We start from the raw sequence: 19460 nt of genomic DNA, 5'->3' as shown, positions 1-19460 counted from the left end.
AGCCACTGCACAGATTAGATTAGACACAGGTTAGACACAGATTAGACACAGATTTGCAGTATGGTTCAGGTTTTCCAAAACAACATTGTCAGCCATGACACTTTCAACATCATTAAATTAAAGCTTTCCACTGTTCCTCTTATTGTAAAGGGTGACACGTACAGGCGAGCTTAGTTATCGTAATCATGAGAAAGAAAAAAATTCCGAGGACATTGATTTTCTTTTATACCTTGCTATTTAACAGTTGAACCCCGTTAATACGGTCATAAACGGTCCATGAAAATTTGGCCGTATTAACGGTGTAGAGTCAAGTTTCGTGACTGGTCTAAATTGAGTGACGTCTGAACATATGTATCACAATTGCACTTCTAAAAACAACTGTTGTTCAATCAGTACATACCATATTAACAATGGAAAGATGAACATAACTGGCTTGAATGGCCGTATAAACATGGTAAATTATCAAGGATTATACAGGTTGGGATCTCAGAATGTGGCCGTAGGCCGTATTGACGGGGTGGCGCATTAACGGGGTTTCGTTATAAAGAAAAGTATGGGCGTTTCGCCGAGAACAAAATAGTGGCCGTAATAATGAGGTGATCGTAAGGCGGGATTCCACTATACTGGAAAAAATATTGGCAGAAACATTCATCCCTCTGTAAACGAAGTGACGCACGTTCAATATGCCTTTAAAGCTACTGGACTTTCCCCTTAGCATGTTGACAAAAAATGAAGATAGCAAAAAACATAATAACACACTTTAGAAGAAGTGTTTTAATTCGATTGTTTTGAGCCGCGTTTGAAACTTATAAAAATTGTACTTTGCAGTTTTCTTTAACTTCCACTTGCCATGCAGGGAAAAAGTCTTGCAGTGTCTTTTGTCAGTTTCTATCACTTTTGGTTTCACTTTCATCACAAGATCGAAAACCTGAAGACGATATGTCTATAAACAGCAAGCTGCCTGTGACTGGTAGAGTTGGGTGTACATAAAACAAGTGATAAGCTTAGTTTTAATACTTTAAATTTACACTGGGAAGGGTTTGTGTGAATCATGTGACTGATTTTCCTTATGTTGTCATAGCTAATAGCGAGTCAAACGAATAATTGTTTGCAAGCATCGTTTGCGCAGTGCTAATTTGTTTAAACATTTTAGTAGCTCTGTTATCCATAGTAAGCTGAAATCATTATGTAAACTGTTTCCAGTCAATTTAATTTTTGAACGCGAAGAACGAACCTTTGAAAATTTGTTGCCGTAGCGTCGACCGTAATCAATAACTACTTTTAACTCTAACGTCATGTTATTAAAGACTAATTTGAGCCAGTTATAGTTAATGACGCTGATGCGACCGAAACGCGATTGGGAAACTGTTTTAGAAACTAGTTAGTGTTTCCAAACACTCCCGAAAGGTAAATTTATTTCTCCACTTACTTAGTAACCGTGATTTCCCTTTTTTAATCCCGCATCCCGCCCCTCGATATCAGATTTATCCCGCACTTCCTGGTTGAAATGGGCACATGCTGCTCAGGCCAAGATATTTTTATCCCTTATCTCACATCCTGCATTCCACATCCCGCCATGATTTTCAGCTTATCTTACATATCCCGCCACGTTTATGTCTTGACACTCCAGAAATTTGGAAATAGATCTTCCATGCATGACTTATTATGACAATCAATGTTTTCTAGAAATATCGAGAACCCCTCAAGTGGAATTCGGGGTTTCATTTTGCATCGTCCGGTTTCTGTCTTACCCAGTTAGAATAATATAGAGCTTGATTATGATATCCACGACCTTCAACCAATCATGCAGTGATAATTAATCCCAAACTCAATTGTTTGCTGTAAGAAAGGAAAGGTTTTTAGTTCTGTGAATTGATATTGTTACCATGAGAAGGCGGCAGAAGGAAATCAATGAGATCGTGCAAAGTAAATTATAAAATGAGCGCTCGCGCATAACAAATATGAGAAATTACAACAGAACGATGGCAAGAGCCATTTGTCTTTAGTTATCGTATTTGTCTTGTGAGCAAGTCAGTTAGTTTTACGAAACGAAGGCGAGGAATGTAAACTTTATTCATTAATCAACTCATAGTTAGTAGAGGGGAATAGTTTTAAAACTTGACAAACTTCAAAAGAGCAAACAAAGACGCCACAATTTGTGTTGGAAGGTCCACAACAGTAAACAGTCTTTCGTTTTGCGATCATATATAAAAGGCATAAATCACGTAACCTAAACTTTTCAGTTGAGTTATATAGTCTGTGAAACAGAAATAATCACCTATTGTGTTTAATGCATGGTCAAGACCGAAATGAAAACAAAAACATACAACAAAGAACTTTGTCGGGCTTAATAATCATTTCAATCTATTAACTATAGTCAACAACGCAATATGCTTTAAAAAGCATTGAATTTTGCCATCAGTAATTAATTATACTCCTTAATTTGAATTTGTTTTTATTTCTCAGTCTCTGTCACTTTTGATTTAATTTCGTCCGAGGATCGACAAACTGAACACGGTAAGATTGCAAACTTTAAGCTGTTTCATACACATATAAAGTGTATTTGAAAGCGCTGTTTAATAGTTTCAATTTAGACTGAAAGAGATTTTTCATGAATTGCGTGACTGAGTTTCTTCAATTTTTGAGTGCTGTAAGTCACGCGAAGAAATAAATCAAACGAATTATTGTTTGGAGGTACCGTTGTGGAGTAAAAATCTGCTTAACTTTTCCCTGTTAACAATTTTCACAGGAAATATCGTTGTCGGCGCATATTGGTTTTTGTTTCATTCTAGTGACTCAGCAAAAGTGGTGAGTGCAAATCAGATTTAGTTTTGTTATTCATGTAAGACTGAAATTATTACGTTAACTGTTCAGTCGCTCTACCTTTTCCATGAAAAAAAGGAGACTTTCGCGAGCTCAATGATTGGAGAAAACAGGAAACATTAAACAGTTAAATTATCACGGTCATTTGAGCAGAGAAGCCAGAACTGGGAATAGCAGTCGCACACCAGATACATAGTTTTATTATATGTTTTATTATATATTCAGTGTATTTTTCTTTTACTGATCGGACGCAATCTGCTCGGCCACATTTTTATTAATAGGCCAGAGTAGAAATTTTGAAGGACACAACACTGATAAAGTAATTTTGGGATCGATAAAAAGTCATTACAATACTTGTGAGAACTGAGTTAACGCAAAAGAAAAGAGAAAACAGGCTTTGACGGACACATTCTATAAAATGAAACTCGTAAATATATCAGTTGAATCTAAGACCTCGCTGTTAATACACATTTCTTAATTTTGGTATTCGCCTTCATTTGGTTTTAGTTGCCTTTAATTTATTTGCTTTTGTTGAGGTGTGTCTTAACTAAATAGTAATGCTGTTTTCTCTACATCCCTTTTTCCGTAATGAGTTAATTCAAACTGTCAATTTTAAATATGTCTCTGTTTCTCTAAATTTGGTAGTATCAGCTTTAGAAAAGATCAATCAATCCAGGCGCGATATGTGGTTAAATTCTTTAATGGAACTTGTCCTTGCTTAGATACTGCAACTTCAAAAGATTCTTCTGCCTAAAAAATTGGACTCAAAAAAATAATGAAAAACTAAGAAAGGACTTGTAAGCAGCCTGAACTTTAACGGTGATTTTTGCTGGAAAAAAAGAAAAACAAAAATGCAGCTCTAAGAAAAAAAACCCATTGCCCTGAAATGATCAACACGACGGTTTTCACACACGCCAAGACAACAAACTGCATTCAACCAACGGCCTCGTATTTTCATCAGTTTCCTTTTGTTTAGATTGGGACTGTTTCTGCTCCCCTCTGACGAAATGAAAGTCCATAACAGGGCTACCCCCAGCTTTGAATTCGCCTTTACACACTTAGACAACCAGACAGAAAGGCGTAGAAAAGTATATTAGTACTCAAAATAGCTACAAATCTTGATTCGCGTTATCCGTTTGACAGGGCTTATAGAAAAGGACGCTATGAGCATCATAACAGACATTTTACAAGCCATCTATATTGGCTTCGTTGTTGCCATTTTTCTTCTCAACACTGGTCGTGGTCTAAAAGCCATTGAGGTCTGCCAAGAATGTTTGATCCTCCTAAATAATGAAGTACTACAAACGGGAGGAGAGCGTTTCAATATAATCAACATTTGCATCTATCAAACTATTTTTTTTGCGTATTGTTTTATCCCTGAGTATACAAAAGCCTTAATCTACGGCAGGGAACTTCTTGAAATTTTCCGCAAGTGTAATAAAAAAGACAAGGAAGGGTATCATACAATAGCAATGGCCAACATATGTAAACAGCAATATAGATACGAAGAAGCAGAGGAACTTTATAAGAAAGCCATAAAAACCATGAAGGAAATGGGTGACAAAAAAGGAGAGGCCACTTCGTACGGAAACTTAGGAACTATGTTTGAATCTCTTGGTGAATATGAGAAAGCTAAAGAATATCTTGAGAAAGCACTTGCCATTAGAATACAAATTGGTGACAAACAAGGAGAAGCAGCAGATTACGGAAACTTAGGAGCTGAGTTTCATTCTCTTGGTGAATATGACAAAGCTAAAGAATATCTTAAGAGAGCACTTGCCATCAGAATACAAATTGGTCATAAAAACGGAGCGGCATCAGCTCACGGAAACTTAGGAACTGTGTTTCGGTCTCTTGGTGAATACGACAAAGCTAAAGAATATCTTGAGAAAGCACTTGCCATTAGAATACAAATTGGTGACAAACAAGGAGAAGCAACAGTTTACGGAAACTTAGGAACTGTCTTTAAGTCTCTTGGTGAATATGACAAAGCTAAAGAATATCTTAAGAGAGCACTTGCCATCAAAATACAAATTGGTCACAAAGAAGGAGTAGCATCAGCTTATGGAAACTTAGGAACTGTGTTGAGGTCTCTTGGTGAATATGAAAAAGCTAAAGAATATCTTGAGAAAGCACTTGCCATTAGAATACAAATTGGTGACAAACAAGGAGAAGCAGCAGATTACGGAAACTTAGGAACTGTGTTTCAATCTTTTGGTGAATATGACAAAGCTAAAGAATATCTTGAGAAAGCACTTGCCATCAAAATACAAATTGGTCACAAAGAAGGAGTAGCATCAGCTTACGGAAACTTAGGAACTGTGTTTCAGTCTCTTGGTGAATATGACAAAGCTAAAGAATATCTTAAGAGAGCACTTGCCATCAAAATACAAATTGGTCACAAAGAAGGAGTAGCATCAACTTACGGAAACTTAGGAACTGTGTTTCAGTCTCTTGGTGAGTATGACAAAGCTAAAGAATCTCTTGAGAAGGCACTTGCCATTAGAATACAAATTGGTGACAAACAAGGAGAAGCAGCAGATTACGGAAACTTAGGAACTGTGTTTCAGTCTCTTGGTGAATATGACAAAGCTAAAGAATATCTTAAGAGAGCACTTGCCATCAAAATACAAATTGGTCACAAAGAAGGAGTAGCATCAACTTACGGAAACTTAGGAACTGTGTTTCAGTCTCTTGGTGAGTATGACAAAGCTAAAGAATCTCTTGAGAAGGCACTTGCCATTAGAATACAAATTGGTGACAAACAAGGAGAAGCAGCAGATTACGGAAACTTAGGAACTGTGTTTCAGTCTCTTGGTGAATATGACAAAGCTAAAGAATATCTTAAGAGAGCACTTGCCATCAAAATACAAATTGGTCACAAAGAAGGAGTAGCATCAACTTACGGAAACTTAGGAACTGTGTTTCAGTCTCTTGGTGAGTATGACAAAGCTAAAGAATCTCTTGAGAAGGCACTTGCCATTAGAATACAAATTGGTGACAAACAAGGAGAAGCAGCAGATTACGGAAACTTAGGAACTGTGTTTCAGTCTCTTGGTGAATATGACAAAGCTAAAGAATATCTTAAGAGAGCACTTGCCATCAAAATACAAATTGGTCACAAAGAAGGAGTAGCATCAACTTACGGAAACTTAGGAACTGTGTTTCAGTCTCTTGGTGAGTATGACAAAGCTAAAGAATCTCTTGAGAAGGCACTTGCCATTAGAATACAAATTGGTCACAAAGAAGGAGAAGCAGCAGATTACGGAAACTTAGGAACTGTGTTTAAGTCTCTTGGTGAATATGAAAAAGCTAAAGAATATCTTGAGAAAGCACTTGCCATTAGAATACAAATTGGTGACAAACGAGGAGAAGCAGCAGATTACGGAAACTTAGGAGCATTGTATCAATCTCTCGGTGAATATGTCATGGCTGAAGATTATCTTGAAAAGGCAGTGTCAATTAGTCGAGATATTGAAGACTTAGACAGCGAGTTCAAATCTCTTTGCAATCTTTCAATGGTGAAATTATGCCAAGACAAGATCCAGGAAGCGTTGGCCTGTCTGTTTCTGAGTATAAACAGAAGCGAAACTTTACGAAGTTTCTTAAGGGACAACGACGATTTCTTCAGACGTTCGTTCCTTTCCTTACCGGAATCTTAGTGCATTTTATTGTTTTGAGGGAAATCCGAACCATGCACTTTATGTTTTAGAGCTGGCACGGGCTAGAGCGTTAGCAGACTTGATGGTAACTCAGTATTCTCTTGAAAGCCAGATCTCAGCTGATCCGCAATCGTGGATTGGTATTGAAAATATCATGAAAAGAGAAATTAACTCTTCTTGTCTGTACATTTCTTATCATGGATATGATCTGTTTTTCTGGGTTCTCAAGACAAGTGGAATCATTCATTTCCGAAGAATAACAGTGAATGAGAAACTAGTTGGTGCCGGACCAGTTGGCAAGTTAGATAATTTCTTCGCGAAAAGCTTTCGAAGCTTTGCTGTTTTATCCGAGGAGAATTGCGAAGATCGATCTTTAAATGACGTTAAGAGCCTCGCAGCATTAAGACTTATAGAGGAAGAAGATGAAGAAAGTCAAAATTCCGAATCGAGCGCTTCTTTGCACTACAGAATGCTAATCAGCCCGGTAGCTGAACTACTTGAGGAGCCCGAGCTCATTGTTGTTCCTGATCGCTTCTTAAACCAAGTTCCATTTCCAGCGTTAAAGGATGAAGGCGGGAGGTATTTATCAGGGAAATTCAGAATCCGCATCGTTCCTTCTTTGACGACTCTCAAGCTCATTCAGGACAGTCCCGCATACTATCACAGTCAGACTGGTGCTCTAATAGTGGGGGATCCAGTTCTCGGTACGGTGTGTTACAAAGGAAAGGAAATGCCCTTTTCTAGATTACCCTGTGCAGGAAATGAAGCAGTCATGATTGGATGACTGCTAGGTGTTAAACCTTTGTTAGGACAGCACGCAACAAAGCAGGCAGTAATTGAAAGGTTAGATTCAGTGAGTCTGATACATTTTGCAGCCCATGGTAATGCCGAAAGAGGGGAAATTGCCCTTTCTCCAGTAGCCACTCCTAACAGGATTCCAGAAGAGGACGATTACCTATTGACGATGTCTGACATTGCACATGTTCAATTGCGAGCAAAACTGGTGGTACTTAGCTGTTGTCATAGTGCATGTGGGCAGATTAGAGCTGAAGGAGTCATTGGGATTGCCCGAGCGTTCTTAGGATCCGGTGCACGATCCGTTTTGGTAGCTCTATGGGCCATAAGCGACGAAGCAACAGAGCAGCTGATGCGTCGTTTCTACGAGCATCTTGATCGTGGGGAGAGTGCAAGTGAATCCCTTCACCAGGCCATGAAGTGGATGAGAGGTAACGGCTTTGACATGGTTTCCGAGTGGGCGCCGTTTATGCTGATTGGAGACAACGTGACATTTGACTTTGGGATATGACGGTGAGTATTTTTTAGAAAGAAAACATTTTTTGGCGGGGGGGAGGGGGAGGGAGAAGGGCCAGCTAATAAACGTTAACAAAACTGTCGCCATTTCATGTCATAAGTCACGAGATGCAAATCATGCTAGACATGTCAACAACGGGTCTTCAAATCTTTTGCATTTAGAATACTCGCGGAGGGTTTTTATTAGTTGATAGTTCTCTCGAAGTCTCGCCCTCGCCCTCGTCAATGAAGCGTGAGTGTCTATGTTAACCATGTAAATCATCAACTCGACAAACAATATGTTTTCAAGACGTTTTTTTTTGTTTTTCGGCAATAACCTCTAGTAACTGAACGCGCACTCTGAGTGTCTGTGTAGCCAATAAGATTGCGAATTTACGCAGTAGTCAGACACTTTAGTACTCTGACTAACAACTCGATTATTTCGATCGCGTGATTGTTTACGAGGGCGCCGTCGGAGTCAACCATCACAGAAATTAAGAGCGAATAGTCTAATTGTTCAGTGCAAATCTAGTAGTCGTGGTTCGCTAAAAACAAGTCAGGATATTTTGCTAAACATGGCCTAAAAAGCAGTGATCTTATTCCCCTAAGTCGAACAGAACGAAAGCTAGCTTTGCAATGTAAGACATACTGGCCTGTCACCGAGAATTAATTTCTAACTTACCTCAGAGTTTCGTTACAGGGAACAATGCGCTATCCTTGCCAATCCTTGCCAATAGTGAAAATTACGAAAATTTTCCGATCAGTCCAGCCAAAATTGTCTTACATTTACATTCTGACCGAAATTAGCGCAATTTCCGGGTAAATGGTAAGCAATCACCGTCATTGGTTATTTTTCTGTTCTTGCAGAGACGCATGGTAACAGCAACTTCCCCGAGGTTTCAAGCGTGTTAATCCAAGATTGCGGTCACATGCATCAAATAAACACTGTTTAAATTCGTTACCACTTTTTGTCCGTGTGAGAAGTCTTATGAACGAGATCAGAAAGTGATAGCTAGAGATCAGAAAGTGAGTAGCCATTAGTTAAAGATCATCAACACAGGTGATGAGTATAGATAAATAGCTGTTACTGCAGTCGAGTCTTCGGTCAAATATTTTTTGGTTTAAAAGGTATGCAAACGAGGCGAAAGGGTCAATACAATGCAGAATTGACCCTTTCGCCTCGCTTGTGTGTCAAGCCGCTGACAAGCGCAGTGACAGCTATTGTCCTGATGTAACACTAAATTCTCAGAACTTACGTTAACAAAAATATATGGTAATTAAGTAATTATGGTAATTAAGCTTTATTAAACCTAAATCTGTTTGATTTAACCCACAATCGTCGGTAAGCGACTGTTGGTTTAGTGTCGGTGGCAAATTAAGGGCCTGTTCACATGGTCAAAAGTTGTCCCTGTTGAGAATGTTTCCCACTCACCCCTCCAGCGAGCCACTGTTACAGAGCGATTATAAGGTATGAAAAATTAAATTTTCCTTCTTACCAAGCCTAGAATTTGCCTTCTCGTTCAAGATAAGCGCTTGCATGATTCTAGTTATTTTCCACCCAGGAGTCACCTCGCGCACAACACAACTTCTGTCTTGCGATTTAAACAGTTTGCCATTATTTTTAAAAACTGTCTATGGTATCATATTAAAAGCTCCATTTTTTAAATTGTTAGTGGGGATGAGTTTTCTATTTGTATTTTTGTCACTCAGCCTTTTGACTTTTACTAATGTCCAAGAAACAAACAGAAACACAAGCAGGAAAAATACTTACTGAATACTGAACTGTACTGGATTGTTTACAGATTCTGTTAATTTGCAATATGCATCAATCACTGATAATAATAATAATAATAATAACTTTATTTAAGTGTCGATGTATTTAGCACTAATGTGCTAATTGGGGACACTGTAAATAAATAAACAAATATTTCAAATATAACATAAACTATTAAGAATCCCAACTGGTGGGAGGCTGACCAGTTGGCTATTTACAAAACGCGGCCGAGGAGTTGAACTCGGGGCTACCGAGAACAAATCCAGATAGCGGTAGGGCGGAGGATTTGAACCAGGGACCTCCAGATTTCAAATCCAGCGCCCTAAACCACTCGGCCACGCCGCCTAAAATTGATTTTAGGTAATCCAGCCAAGAAAGTTGTGTTTGAATACTTGATAAATGAAATGGATCACCTTATAATATCATTCAATTTGATTTGTCTCTCGCAAACATCTTGTATTACTTTAGAGCAATTACTGTCTTTACAGTTACGTTAACGCGTTTAAAAATTAATTCAATTTATATTTAGCACTAGATAGTTTTTCAGGTTTGTTCTCTTACCTCTTGTAAATAAAGTGAGATCATTTTTAACATCACACAGTTTACTCACTATCCCCTTTCCTATCGGTTCAGAGCTGCAGTCGACACTGGAAACCATGCATTCCTTGTTTGCCTTTACTAATCTGCAACAGTCAAGTAAATGCATGCCGCGATCAAGTGCATGATTTCCGGGAGTTCACGCCCGGTGTCTGAGCATCTTGTATAGTTGCACATAGAAAAATAGAAAAGAAATTTTCTATATTGTATTTTCCACAACGGTAATTAATAAGATATTTTCTTAGAAACAACGTAAATGTTAACCTCTTACTAACCTAGTTTGCTTGAGCGCACTAGGGAATAATGGCCCAAGGTCGTGCCATTACGGACAGAGCGCAGCGAGGTCCGTACAAAGTCGACCGCGTGAAGGTCAATATTCCCCAGTACGGCTCGAGCAAGTTAGGTTAGTAAGTAGTTTATTATATGACCCTCAAGACGCGCTTTGGAAAGCAAGAAATGCACGGCTTATGACCGTTTCCATGGAAACGTTTCTTTTGGCAAAATCCCAACCCAGAAAGAACCAATCAGAACGCTGGGATTTGCCTAATGACTACCTTGCCATGAAATACCGTCTTCTAATCATAACATTTGCCATTAAATATTCCGGATACTACAAAAACCTCCTCTAATAGGCCGGTAGGTCCAAGAATAAAATTTCCTGCCAGAGGTAATCTGCTAGAAATCTATTACTGACCTGCTCTAGCACATGCTTTATATTCCTGCCGAAACTTTCTGTAAGAATGGACTGCAATGAATCGCACACACCATGATGATGGTGGGAAAAAATTGTGTCAGTAGAACTTCACTCTATCCCGTAACGAAAACAACTCCCTACTACAAACAAATGTTTATATTTATACTAGCCTTATTGTACAAGGAAAAACAACAACAGTTGGTGGATGTTTTGTAGAAGCAGCATTACGTGCCGATGAAACTTAAATTTAATCGTTCTGATATAGTTTGATTGACAGCAGCTCCAGTAAAACCTCGTTCAAATTTCGAAAGGCGCATCAAATAATTTACAGTCGCGTGTACCAAGTTGCCATACTAGGAGAGGGAGGCACTGAGCATAGCGACGAATGAAATCGGAATTGTTTTAGTTTGTAGGGCATTTCAAGGCGTACCCATCAAGCATGCGTGAAAATACCCTACGCATCCTCGGGAGGTGAGATGCGGGAGATTTTAAATAAGGTAATGGCGGGGTGCTTCCTCTGAGAACTTCATAGTATTTCTAAACTAATTTCTTGGAGCGCATTTATGATTATCTGTTTTCTTGGAATTTCTGGAAACACCCGAATCTGCAATTCGTACTTTTCACTTTTCAAAGGGAACCTACTGTAGTAAGTAGCTAAAATGGTATTGTTTACCCTCTCAGTTGAGAATAATGTAGAGCTGTGACATTCATTAAAACCGAAAACGAAGACTTACGGCTAACTCGAAGCTGTTTGATTCTGTGATGTCGTGGTCTGTTACAATGGAAATGAGGAAGAATGTCATCGATCGCATCGTGGAAAGTTTATTCTGAAGTGACTGACATGAATAATAAATTCACATTCTCTCGTATCTTGATAATGTGCATGAACAATTACAAAAGATCGAGCGACATCAGCTAAGTTCTTCTTAACCCGCGAGCAGACTCTCGTGGTTGGAGCACAAGCGCGCGCGGCGTAGCCGCGGGACAGGAAAGTGAGCTCACTTTCTTTGCGCCTCTTCACCAGACTCCTTCCCGCCGGATCGCGTTGTTCTTCGCCGCTCGTGCGCGTGATTCAAAGGTGAGCCTGCTCGCAGGCTAAGTTCTTCTAAAGTTGCCCCGTCTGTCTTCAAAGCATGTCAGATAGGAAAAGATGTAACACGTCGTAAAAGATTTTTTCCTCTAGTCGCAAGGGAGGTAACTCACTATTATTTCAGTTTCTAGTTGAGCAATTATTGCGTGAATATCTGTGAACATGCTCAAATGCCATAAACGGCCTTTTGACAAAACCACGTGAACACAAGAATTTCGTTTTTGTTTCCACTTGGCACGTCAGATGTTGTGAAACTGAAATGTTGTTATAGATGAGCAACGTCAATTACACGAGAGAACCTATTATGAACAGTAATCCACAGACGCCCCTCTGCAGTATTAGTTCTTCTTCAGGGGAGCGGACGGCTGAATACAGCCTACTGTGCAACAGTATGTTACTCATTATTTTGTTTAAAACAATGTTTGATTTTAAGCTCGGCTGATAAAAGTTACCATACCAATTTTGCTCATTCGGTATATCGCTAAAACCTCCTTATATATTACGTAAAAAGGCAAATAAACAGAATCTTGAATCCCTTGAACCTGAAATGAGTGCTCTTCTATGAAAACATTAATTGTATAAAGTTCCTGAATGTATCCGTAAGCCTCTCAGAAATAACTATACAGCCAGTATCACAACCTTTTTATTCAGCCTTTAACGCATGTCGGGATCAATGATTTTTCCACGTTTGAAGTGTTTGTTAGCTGATGCACGAAATGATATGCAATTGCAAAGAAAATTTTGAAAAATTAGCAAATAAATTATTTCAAGCAAGCCTTGATTATACGTTCACGGCCATGAGTTCCATTTTGCCACTCTCACTCTCACAGGTGTTCGAAGACGTCGTTATGAGGTCTGATTTAGATGTCAGAGTCACTTGAAGATGTTTATGAAAGGTACTAAACATGGCAACACCAAAAAAAGGCAGAAGGCAATGCGCCTAAAAAGTTTTTTATTTTAAATTTATCCCAAAAATAGCCTTTCGCTTGGGCGATGGGAAGCGAAACATTTTGGCGATGGCCTCAGTCTGTGACCGGGTTTCCCGAAATATGTCTATAAGCCCGTTAGCACTATACAGACATGGGTGCACTTTTACCCATTGAAAGAAATATAAAACTAGCCGATTACTGATCTTTGAATCCGGGTTGAAAAAGGCACAAGGCAGGAAATTCGCAGCCCAAATACACTTTCATCTTCGAAAATCAGTGCATCATTACACCTGTGTAAACATTCAAATTGAAAGACAAAATCGAATTAGCTTCAATTTTCACGGAAAATATCACAAAATTTTACATTGGACGTAGAAACTTGTTCGTTAGATTGTCCAACACTGAGCAAACAGAAGTGTCAGAAAAGATTTTGGCCTATATACAATAATCACTACAAATGTCTGATGTCTTGCAAGGAACAGATGTTTTAGAAGGAACGAAAAATGCGCAATTAACGGGGGGGGGGGGAGGGCTAGAGGACTGGATCGTCCTTGCTCCATGTTCGCCGTGTCTAATAGCAATCTTGCACAGCAAGGTAACAGCTCATAATAATTATGTGCTGAATATTTTCCTAAGTATTTGACCACCCATTTCCTGAATCTGAGAAGAATATTATTTTCAGAGTTTCTAATCTAGTGAATCGGTCACGCGCTGGCATTACAATGCGTGACCCTCCATGGGTGGAAAAAAAGAGTTGAACTCAACAACTCTTGATCAACAGTTCTATTTTTTGGCGTAATTTAACAGTCCGTCTTGGAATATAAGCGTCATGGAGAGCAGTACGTGTTCGTTTCTTACCATTGTTGGGGGCCATTGCGGTTCCGATACGAACTGCGGGAGTCAGTGAAAATGGTTCCTTTGCATAGCTGTGAACGAGATATTTCAAGACAAAAGTCTACCTGGGTCGAATTGAAGACTTTTTTGAAGAAGTGTAGCTGATGTCCACCATAAAATGCTTTCTCGCTTTGCAATGTGGTAATCGTGTTATGTCAAGAATTTTTGGATTTAAGCATAAGGATGGCGTGGTCACTCTGAGACCGCAAAATACAAATAACATAGAAAGGGTACGGTAAACTGCCATTGACAAGCTCCACCGTAATTTCGCTGATTTTTCTGCTGTATTCACATATTTTCAACTAAGCTTTTAATATGTTCTCAAACATTTATCAACCTTAAACATATTTAAAAACTAGAGATATTATATGAGTTCGATGTACGTTTTCACACGAAAGTGCGTCCAGTTTGTCATGATTTACTGACTGAACAAAACACGCATCGGAGGGCGCTCTTATTCATCGAAAACAGACAATTTATTGGAATTGTACACAAACAAAACTGAGCAGCATCTACAGACATAAACTTATTGGATTTTGATGAAACATCAAGCGGTGCTTACAATTCAGGCGATACAGAAACTTGCAATTTTTTTTTTTTTTTTCTTTTCGGTCGCGATAGACTCTGGCGAAATCCTCGCAAGCGTGTGGCAAGAGGAGGGAAACTTTGAAGTCCTGAAACGCTGCAATATCCAAATATATCCAGCTAGTTTTTTTGCTGCGTGATGAAAAAGCTGTTAATTTTCAACATACGTGAAACTTAGAATGGAGTAATGTAGAGCTCTTGTAAAAGAAGCAGCGGAACCCAACTTGGCCAGTGATATAAAACGGGACATAACTAAATTCGACACTGTCTTACTTCACTCAAACTGAAGCAGCTTACGACGAAAATACTGAAGCAAAATTCCAACAGACATAAACGTATTGAGTTGTGGGCCAAAAGCATCAAACATTTCGGGAATTTCGGACGCCATTTTCCCGCGCTACATCTGCAAAAATCCTCGCAGCATGTCCGTCTGTAAGCCGCGCACGATGGCGCAATTTGTTCTGAAAATAGAAAAATTGTCCCTTATCATAGGGACAGCCCCAATACTAGAAATGGCGCGCGCTTACGGTCTCCGTCCCCGATTATGGCTCCTATTACTGTTTATGTCAAAAAAGCAGGTCCCTTCATATTTCGAGTTTCCTCATGCCCTTTATATCCTAATTTATCTCTGGTAGGCGTGGTGTCTACAAGCTCTCTGCATTTAAAGCAAGTTGTCCTCTGCCCAGGGTCACCCAAGATTTTTCATGTAAACGGTTGTCTGCTGTTTAGAAACCCCCTTGCCAGAAAATTTATGAGGTTTATCCAGAATCATTTGTTTATGATTTACACCGAAGAAGCGTGGCAGTAGAAGCTAGAGGGAGCTTAAAATAAGCTATCGTCGATTATAATTATGGCAAACGTCTTCGCGCCGTTTGATCATGTAAATTATAGTTGATGAAAGTTATAGGAAAAATTGATTTCTCGAAGTATCATGGACTATGGTGTGCCGTTCGACCAGGACTCTAGCACAGAGCAATGACTTCAGTTTTTAGTGTTTAAATGGCTTCAAGTGCAAGTTCAGTTACTCATACTTGTTTCAATTGCTATAATTTGATGTATTAAAAAAAAAAGCAAACAAACGAACAAATAGAAAAACAAACAAAAAAATGAAAGTGTGCCGTAGTGGCCAAAGAAGCAACACTTTCCAGTTGGCAACAAAAACAGTAAAATTAGTCAAGTAGCAAGTAAGTAAACTAGGTGATAAGAACTAACTTATAATAAGTAACTAAATAGAAGTTTTAATGAAGTACCTAATGCGAGTATTTACAGTATTTATGTCTCACTAGCAAAGAGCGCAGTGTACATTTTTTTTTGAATTGATGAAAAGGCATGTATTTAATGTCAATTATAATTTTTCCCAAAAATTTACGGTGCTTTCCTCTTTTTATTTTTTGTTCCTTAATTTGGCTTTTACCAACGGTCAAATCAAGGAAGCTCAGGACAATGAAAAATACTTTGACCCAAGCGAAACTGAAACCTCCATAATTTTCAGCAACTTGGCCTTTGTAGGACTCGATAACTAGCTCACTCCTTCAAGTACTCGAGGGGATCATGTAAGAGAGGGCGCGTCCTACACTCCGTACCTTCATTCTATCTCTCTCCCCAGTCTTCTTAGACGTGATACAGGTGGATAGAGCAAATGCCCCATGTTTTTTTCATTTGGACTAACAAAGAATAAGACTCCACCACCTTTTCCCTTTTTGTTCATGACTAAATCAGCTATTTTTCGAGTGTACAAAATACTACGACCGACACTTCCACATTAATAAGCTTTATAAATAATCCTTGTTTAATCTTCAGTTACTATTCTAAACACTCATAATGATATGCAAAATGGAATTACTCTTACATAACCCCCTACTAATGGTTGAAAAATTGGATTACGTAAGATTGCGCGCCTGTGATACAATAAATACTGGAAACCCGCCCAACAACTTCACATTCTAGCTCAGTTTTCAGCGGGTCAGCTGGTGGACGGCCCACCCTCCCACCCGGATTCGCGTGGGTCGTAATTTTAGCACCTCCCTTAAGCCAAGCTGTACCAGCTTGGCTTATCCCGCTAAACAATATTTTTCCCACTTCTTAATATCACTGAGCATGAGTGTGAGTGTTGTTGAATAAAATACAATATGCAACAATCAATGAGTTTAGGTATTCGTTGGAAAAGCCTACACATGTTACAACACTTCTCGCCACCATTTTACTACTGATCAATAATTTGCGGACGGCGTCATTTTTATGATTGCAATGTAGTTACCACGATACCTTTGTAATTAATTTCGCTCAAGCTCTTTTCTTTCTTTGTTGTACATTGTAACTTTTTTTTCGTAGTTATAAATTTTACTGCAGTTTTTTTGTTTCAGGGCCACTGATTTCTAGCGGAACTGTATTGTGTAGGCTGGCACTGTAATGTGTAGATGTGTAGGGTAAATAAAGTTTATTATTGTTTTTATTATCACACACTGTGGTTACTATCTCTTTTCTCATTGGCTAAGAATCCACAGTTCACTCTGGAAGTCATTTACTGCCTCTGTTCCATTACTAAAATGATCTGCTCGCGCAAAGAGCAAATTAGCAAATGCATGCCGGGAAGGAATGCATGATTTTCAGGAGTTCGAGCCTGCCAGTAAATCTTGTAATTTTGTCTTGCATATGTGACAAAACCACAGAAAACACACTGAGGAAATGCGCACAGGAACGCAACTTGCACATGGTGTACCACACCAAAAAAACGCGCGTAAACGAGGGTTCAAAACGCAGGGAGGCATGCACAGAGTTAACGAACAAGGGGGGATATTAAGAAGTCTCACCACACTCATCCAAACTGCAGAGGGCGTAAGCACTTAAACTCACCACGAAAGGCGTCAGGAAATGGGCGCGAAAACGCGAAATACAGATACAGTGTAACCCACTAAAAACATGGTGGTAAGAAATGCTTTGAGGAATCTACAGTGGTCACGTTAATGATTAACGGACCGGGCAAGGCAGGATAGAAACCACAGGGAACTCATCCAGAAGGATAAGAAAGAAAGTTCAATTAGACGATGTTATCCATGAGAAACTACATTTACAGCTTCAAATTACATGACAAATCAATTCTCATCAATGATTTCCTGAACGAAATACTGCTTAAATATTAGAAAAAAAACGTTAGACTTAAACATGATGATAGATGCGAATACAGCCATAACACTACTGGAAAAAAGACCTGAAAAAAATTTCAGGCTTTGAACGGGATTCGATCCCACGGCCTTTGCGTTGGACATCTATTACTTTACATTAGACTTAAACATATACGAAAGCGCCTTCTCCCGCAAATCTATCTTAACGGAGCGCCTTCAAATCGCATTAATACGATTACTCGTGATTTTGCCACTCTGCATTCTCTCCTACTTTCCTACGAAAAAGCGGTGATGATGGTGATGTGCCACTTGATCACTCTTGAAATTTTTCTGTTACGACTGGGCTTAGAAACTAAAAATTTAATCTCCGTAATTTATTCTACCTTCAGGTCTCAAAGCCCCGGCTCGTCAAGTACTTAGTCACACGTCCTCTTCAAAGTGCAAACATTACAGCCAAAATTTAATAACACATCTGCCGTTTCGTTAAGGTTGTACATGCGTATACTTAAGTCTTGAAAAACTGCGTCAAGTTTGGAAGTAAGGTGGACTTCTTAGCTTAAGCTTCGCATCTTAATGAAACATTATTTACTAAGCCTTCGAGGACCGTTCTTAAAAGAAAAAAAATTGAGAAATTTTGCGGTGATGCCACTTGACCAGTGCGAATTATGAAACTCCAATTTCCCTCATCTACTGCCAATACGTGGTCATCGGCAAAGTTTTATCGGCGTTTTAATCGTTTCTTTTGAACTAAAAAAATGAATCGCACCGCACTGTGCTACTCATGTTTCATATTCGTATTTACATTCAGATTGTGCGAACGCGACTGATTCAACAAAAACTGTTTCTTCCAAGATAGACGGCATCGCATTGTGCACCGCTTTTATTTTGTCATCTATGTTTATTGTTGTAGGAAACTTGCTCTCCATTGTTCTGTTTGCAGTAAACAGGAGCCTTCGTAAAAGGAGTTTGTTTCTAGTCATCAATATGGCGTTTGCTGACCTGATGTTAGGAACAGTGGCTTTACCGATCTACATTTACTACGTTGGGGCTCATTTTCAGCTTTGGAACGGAGGACGGTTGGTGTTTTGGTATACTCCCTACCTGATTGTTGATACCTTTTTCACGCTCGCTTCGTCAATTTCTGTGGCTTTTATATCTGGCGAGAGACTTTACGCAACATATTGGCCACTGAAGCACCGAACACTATCGATGCGAACATACCGCATCGTCATCTTCATGGTCTGGATACTTGCTTTCCTTGTTACTACTGTCTGGACTACGTTGAATCTCTTTATTTCAACCCAACATGCTATATATCCCTTGACGATATACGCCTTACTTCTAATATTCGTAATATGTGGCTGTAACATCGCCATTTGGAGAAAGTTTCAACACGGAAGAGTCGCTTCAAAACAACAAAACAGAACCTCGCAAAAGAAACGCTTAACAAAGACCTTGCTGTTTGTATCTTTTCTTGCTTTGCTTTCTTGGCTCCCTATAACTATTATGCACTACCTAATCGTTGTCTTTCAAGTCCAGATAGCGAGGAAATTTTATTTCCTGGTGGTTGTTTTAACTTATTCCAACTCGTTCGTCAATCCACTTGTCTACGCATTACGAATTCCTGTGTTCAGAGAAGCCCTAGTATTGTGCTGCTTAAGAAAACCAGCGGCGCCAGCGCGATCGCATTTATCAAACGAGGAAATAGTGAAGACATTCGCTTTGATGCCGGCGACACAGCGGAGAACATTTCTAACAGGTACCAGTCACTTACAACTGGAGTTGGAACAGGAAGTTCAGGACACCAAGCTATGAAATATTTTGTCCTTATGTTAAAGCTTTTACTCTCCCTTGAATTTTAAAATGAAGCACTTCATTTTTCTCTGTAAAAGAGCATTGCACATAAATGTGATTATTACATTAGACACTGCTAGCAAAAGAATATATTGTTTTGCATTTATGCACCGTCCCTAGCCACAATTAAAATACAAGAAAATCTA

General features: G+C 39.1%; 2 protein-coding genes across 2 annotated transcripts; both read left to right on the top strand.

The window, feature by feature from the left end:
* Positions 1-5765: 5765 nt before the first annotated feature.
* On the top strand, positions 5766-9445 carry LOC149107802 (tetratricopeptide repeat protein 28-like). Its single transcript, XM_089295929.1, has 2 exons — positions 5766-7793; positions 8643-9445. Exon 1 carries the CDS (start codon positions 7450-7452, stop codon positions 7789-7791), a length of 342 nt encoding a protein of 113 aa, XP_089152055.1. The 5' UTR covers positions 5766-7449; the 3' UTR covers positions 7792-7793; positions 8643-9445.
* Positions 9446-10449: 1004 nt separating this feature from the next.
* LOC149107801 (adenosine receptor A3-like) lies at positions 10450-19460 on the top strand. The gene is made up of 3 exons (XM_089296076.1): positions 10450-10529; positions 17850-17872; positions 18269-19460. Exons 1-3 carry the CDS (start codon positions 10450-10452, stop codon positions 19273-19275), a joined length of 1110 nt encoding a protein of 369 aa, XP_089152202.1. The 3' UTR covers positions 19276-19460.

The sequence above is a fragment of the Orbicella faveolata genome, unplaced genomic scaffold (genome assembly GCF_042242905.1).
Source record: "Orbicella faveolata isolate gen_17 unplaced genomic scaffold, um_ofav_v1 contig_26, whole genome shotgun sequence".
In the NCBI taxonomy this organism is placed as follows: Eukaryota; Metazoa; Cnidaria; class Anthozoa; order Scleractinia; family Merulinidae; genus Orbicella; species Orbicella faveolata.
The sequence above is the reverse complement of the archived record's forward strand: the minus strand, read 5'-3'. Positions and strand labels throughout refer to the sequence as shown.

Bases quoted from the DNA above. Each gene is read 5' to 3' on its own strand.
- LOC149107802 (XM_089295929.1), top strand. From the start codon at position 7,450: ATGTCTGACATTGCACATGTTCAATTGCGAGCAAAACTGGTGGTACTT.
- LOC149107801 (XM_089296076.1), top strand. From the start codon at position 10,450: ATGGCCCAAGGTCGTGCCATTACGGACAGAGCGCAGCGAGGTCCGTAC. The intron at 10,530-17,849 runs GTACGGCTCGAG...TTCTACCTTCAG, and splicing joins GTGAAGGTCAATATTCCCCA to GTCTCAAAGCCCCGGCTCGT. The intron at 17,873-18,268 runs GTACTTAGTCAC...ATTTACATTCAG, and splicing joins TCAAAGCCCCGGCTCGTCAA to ATTGTGCGAACGCGACTGAT.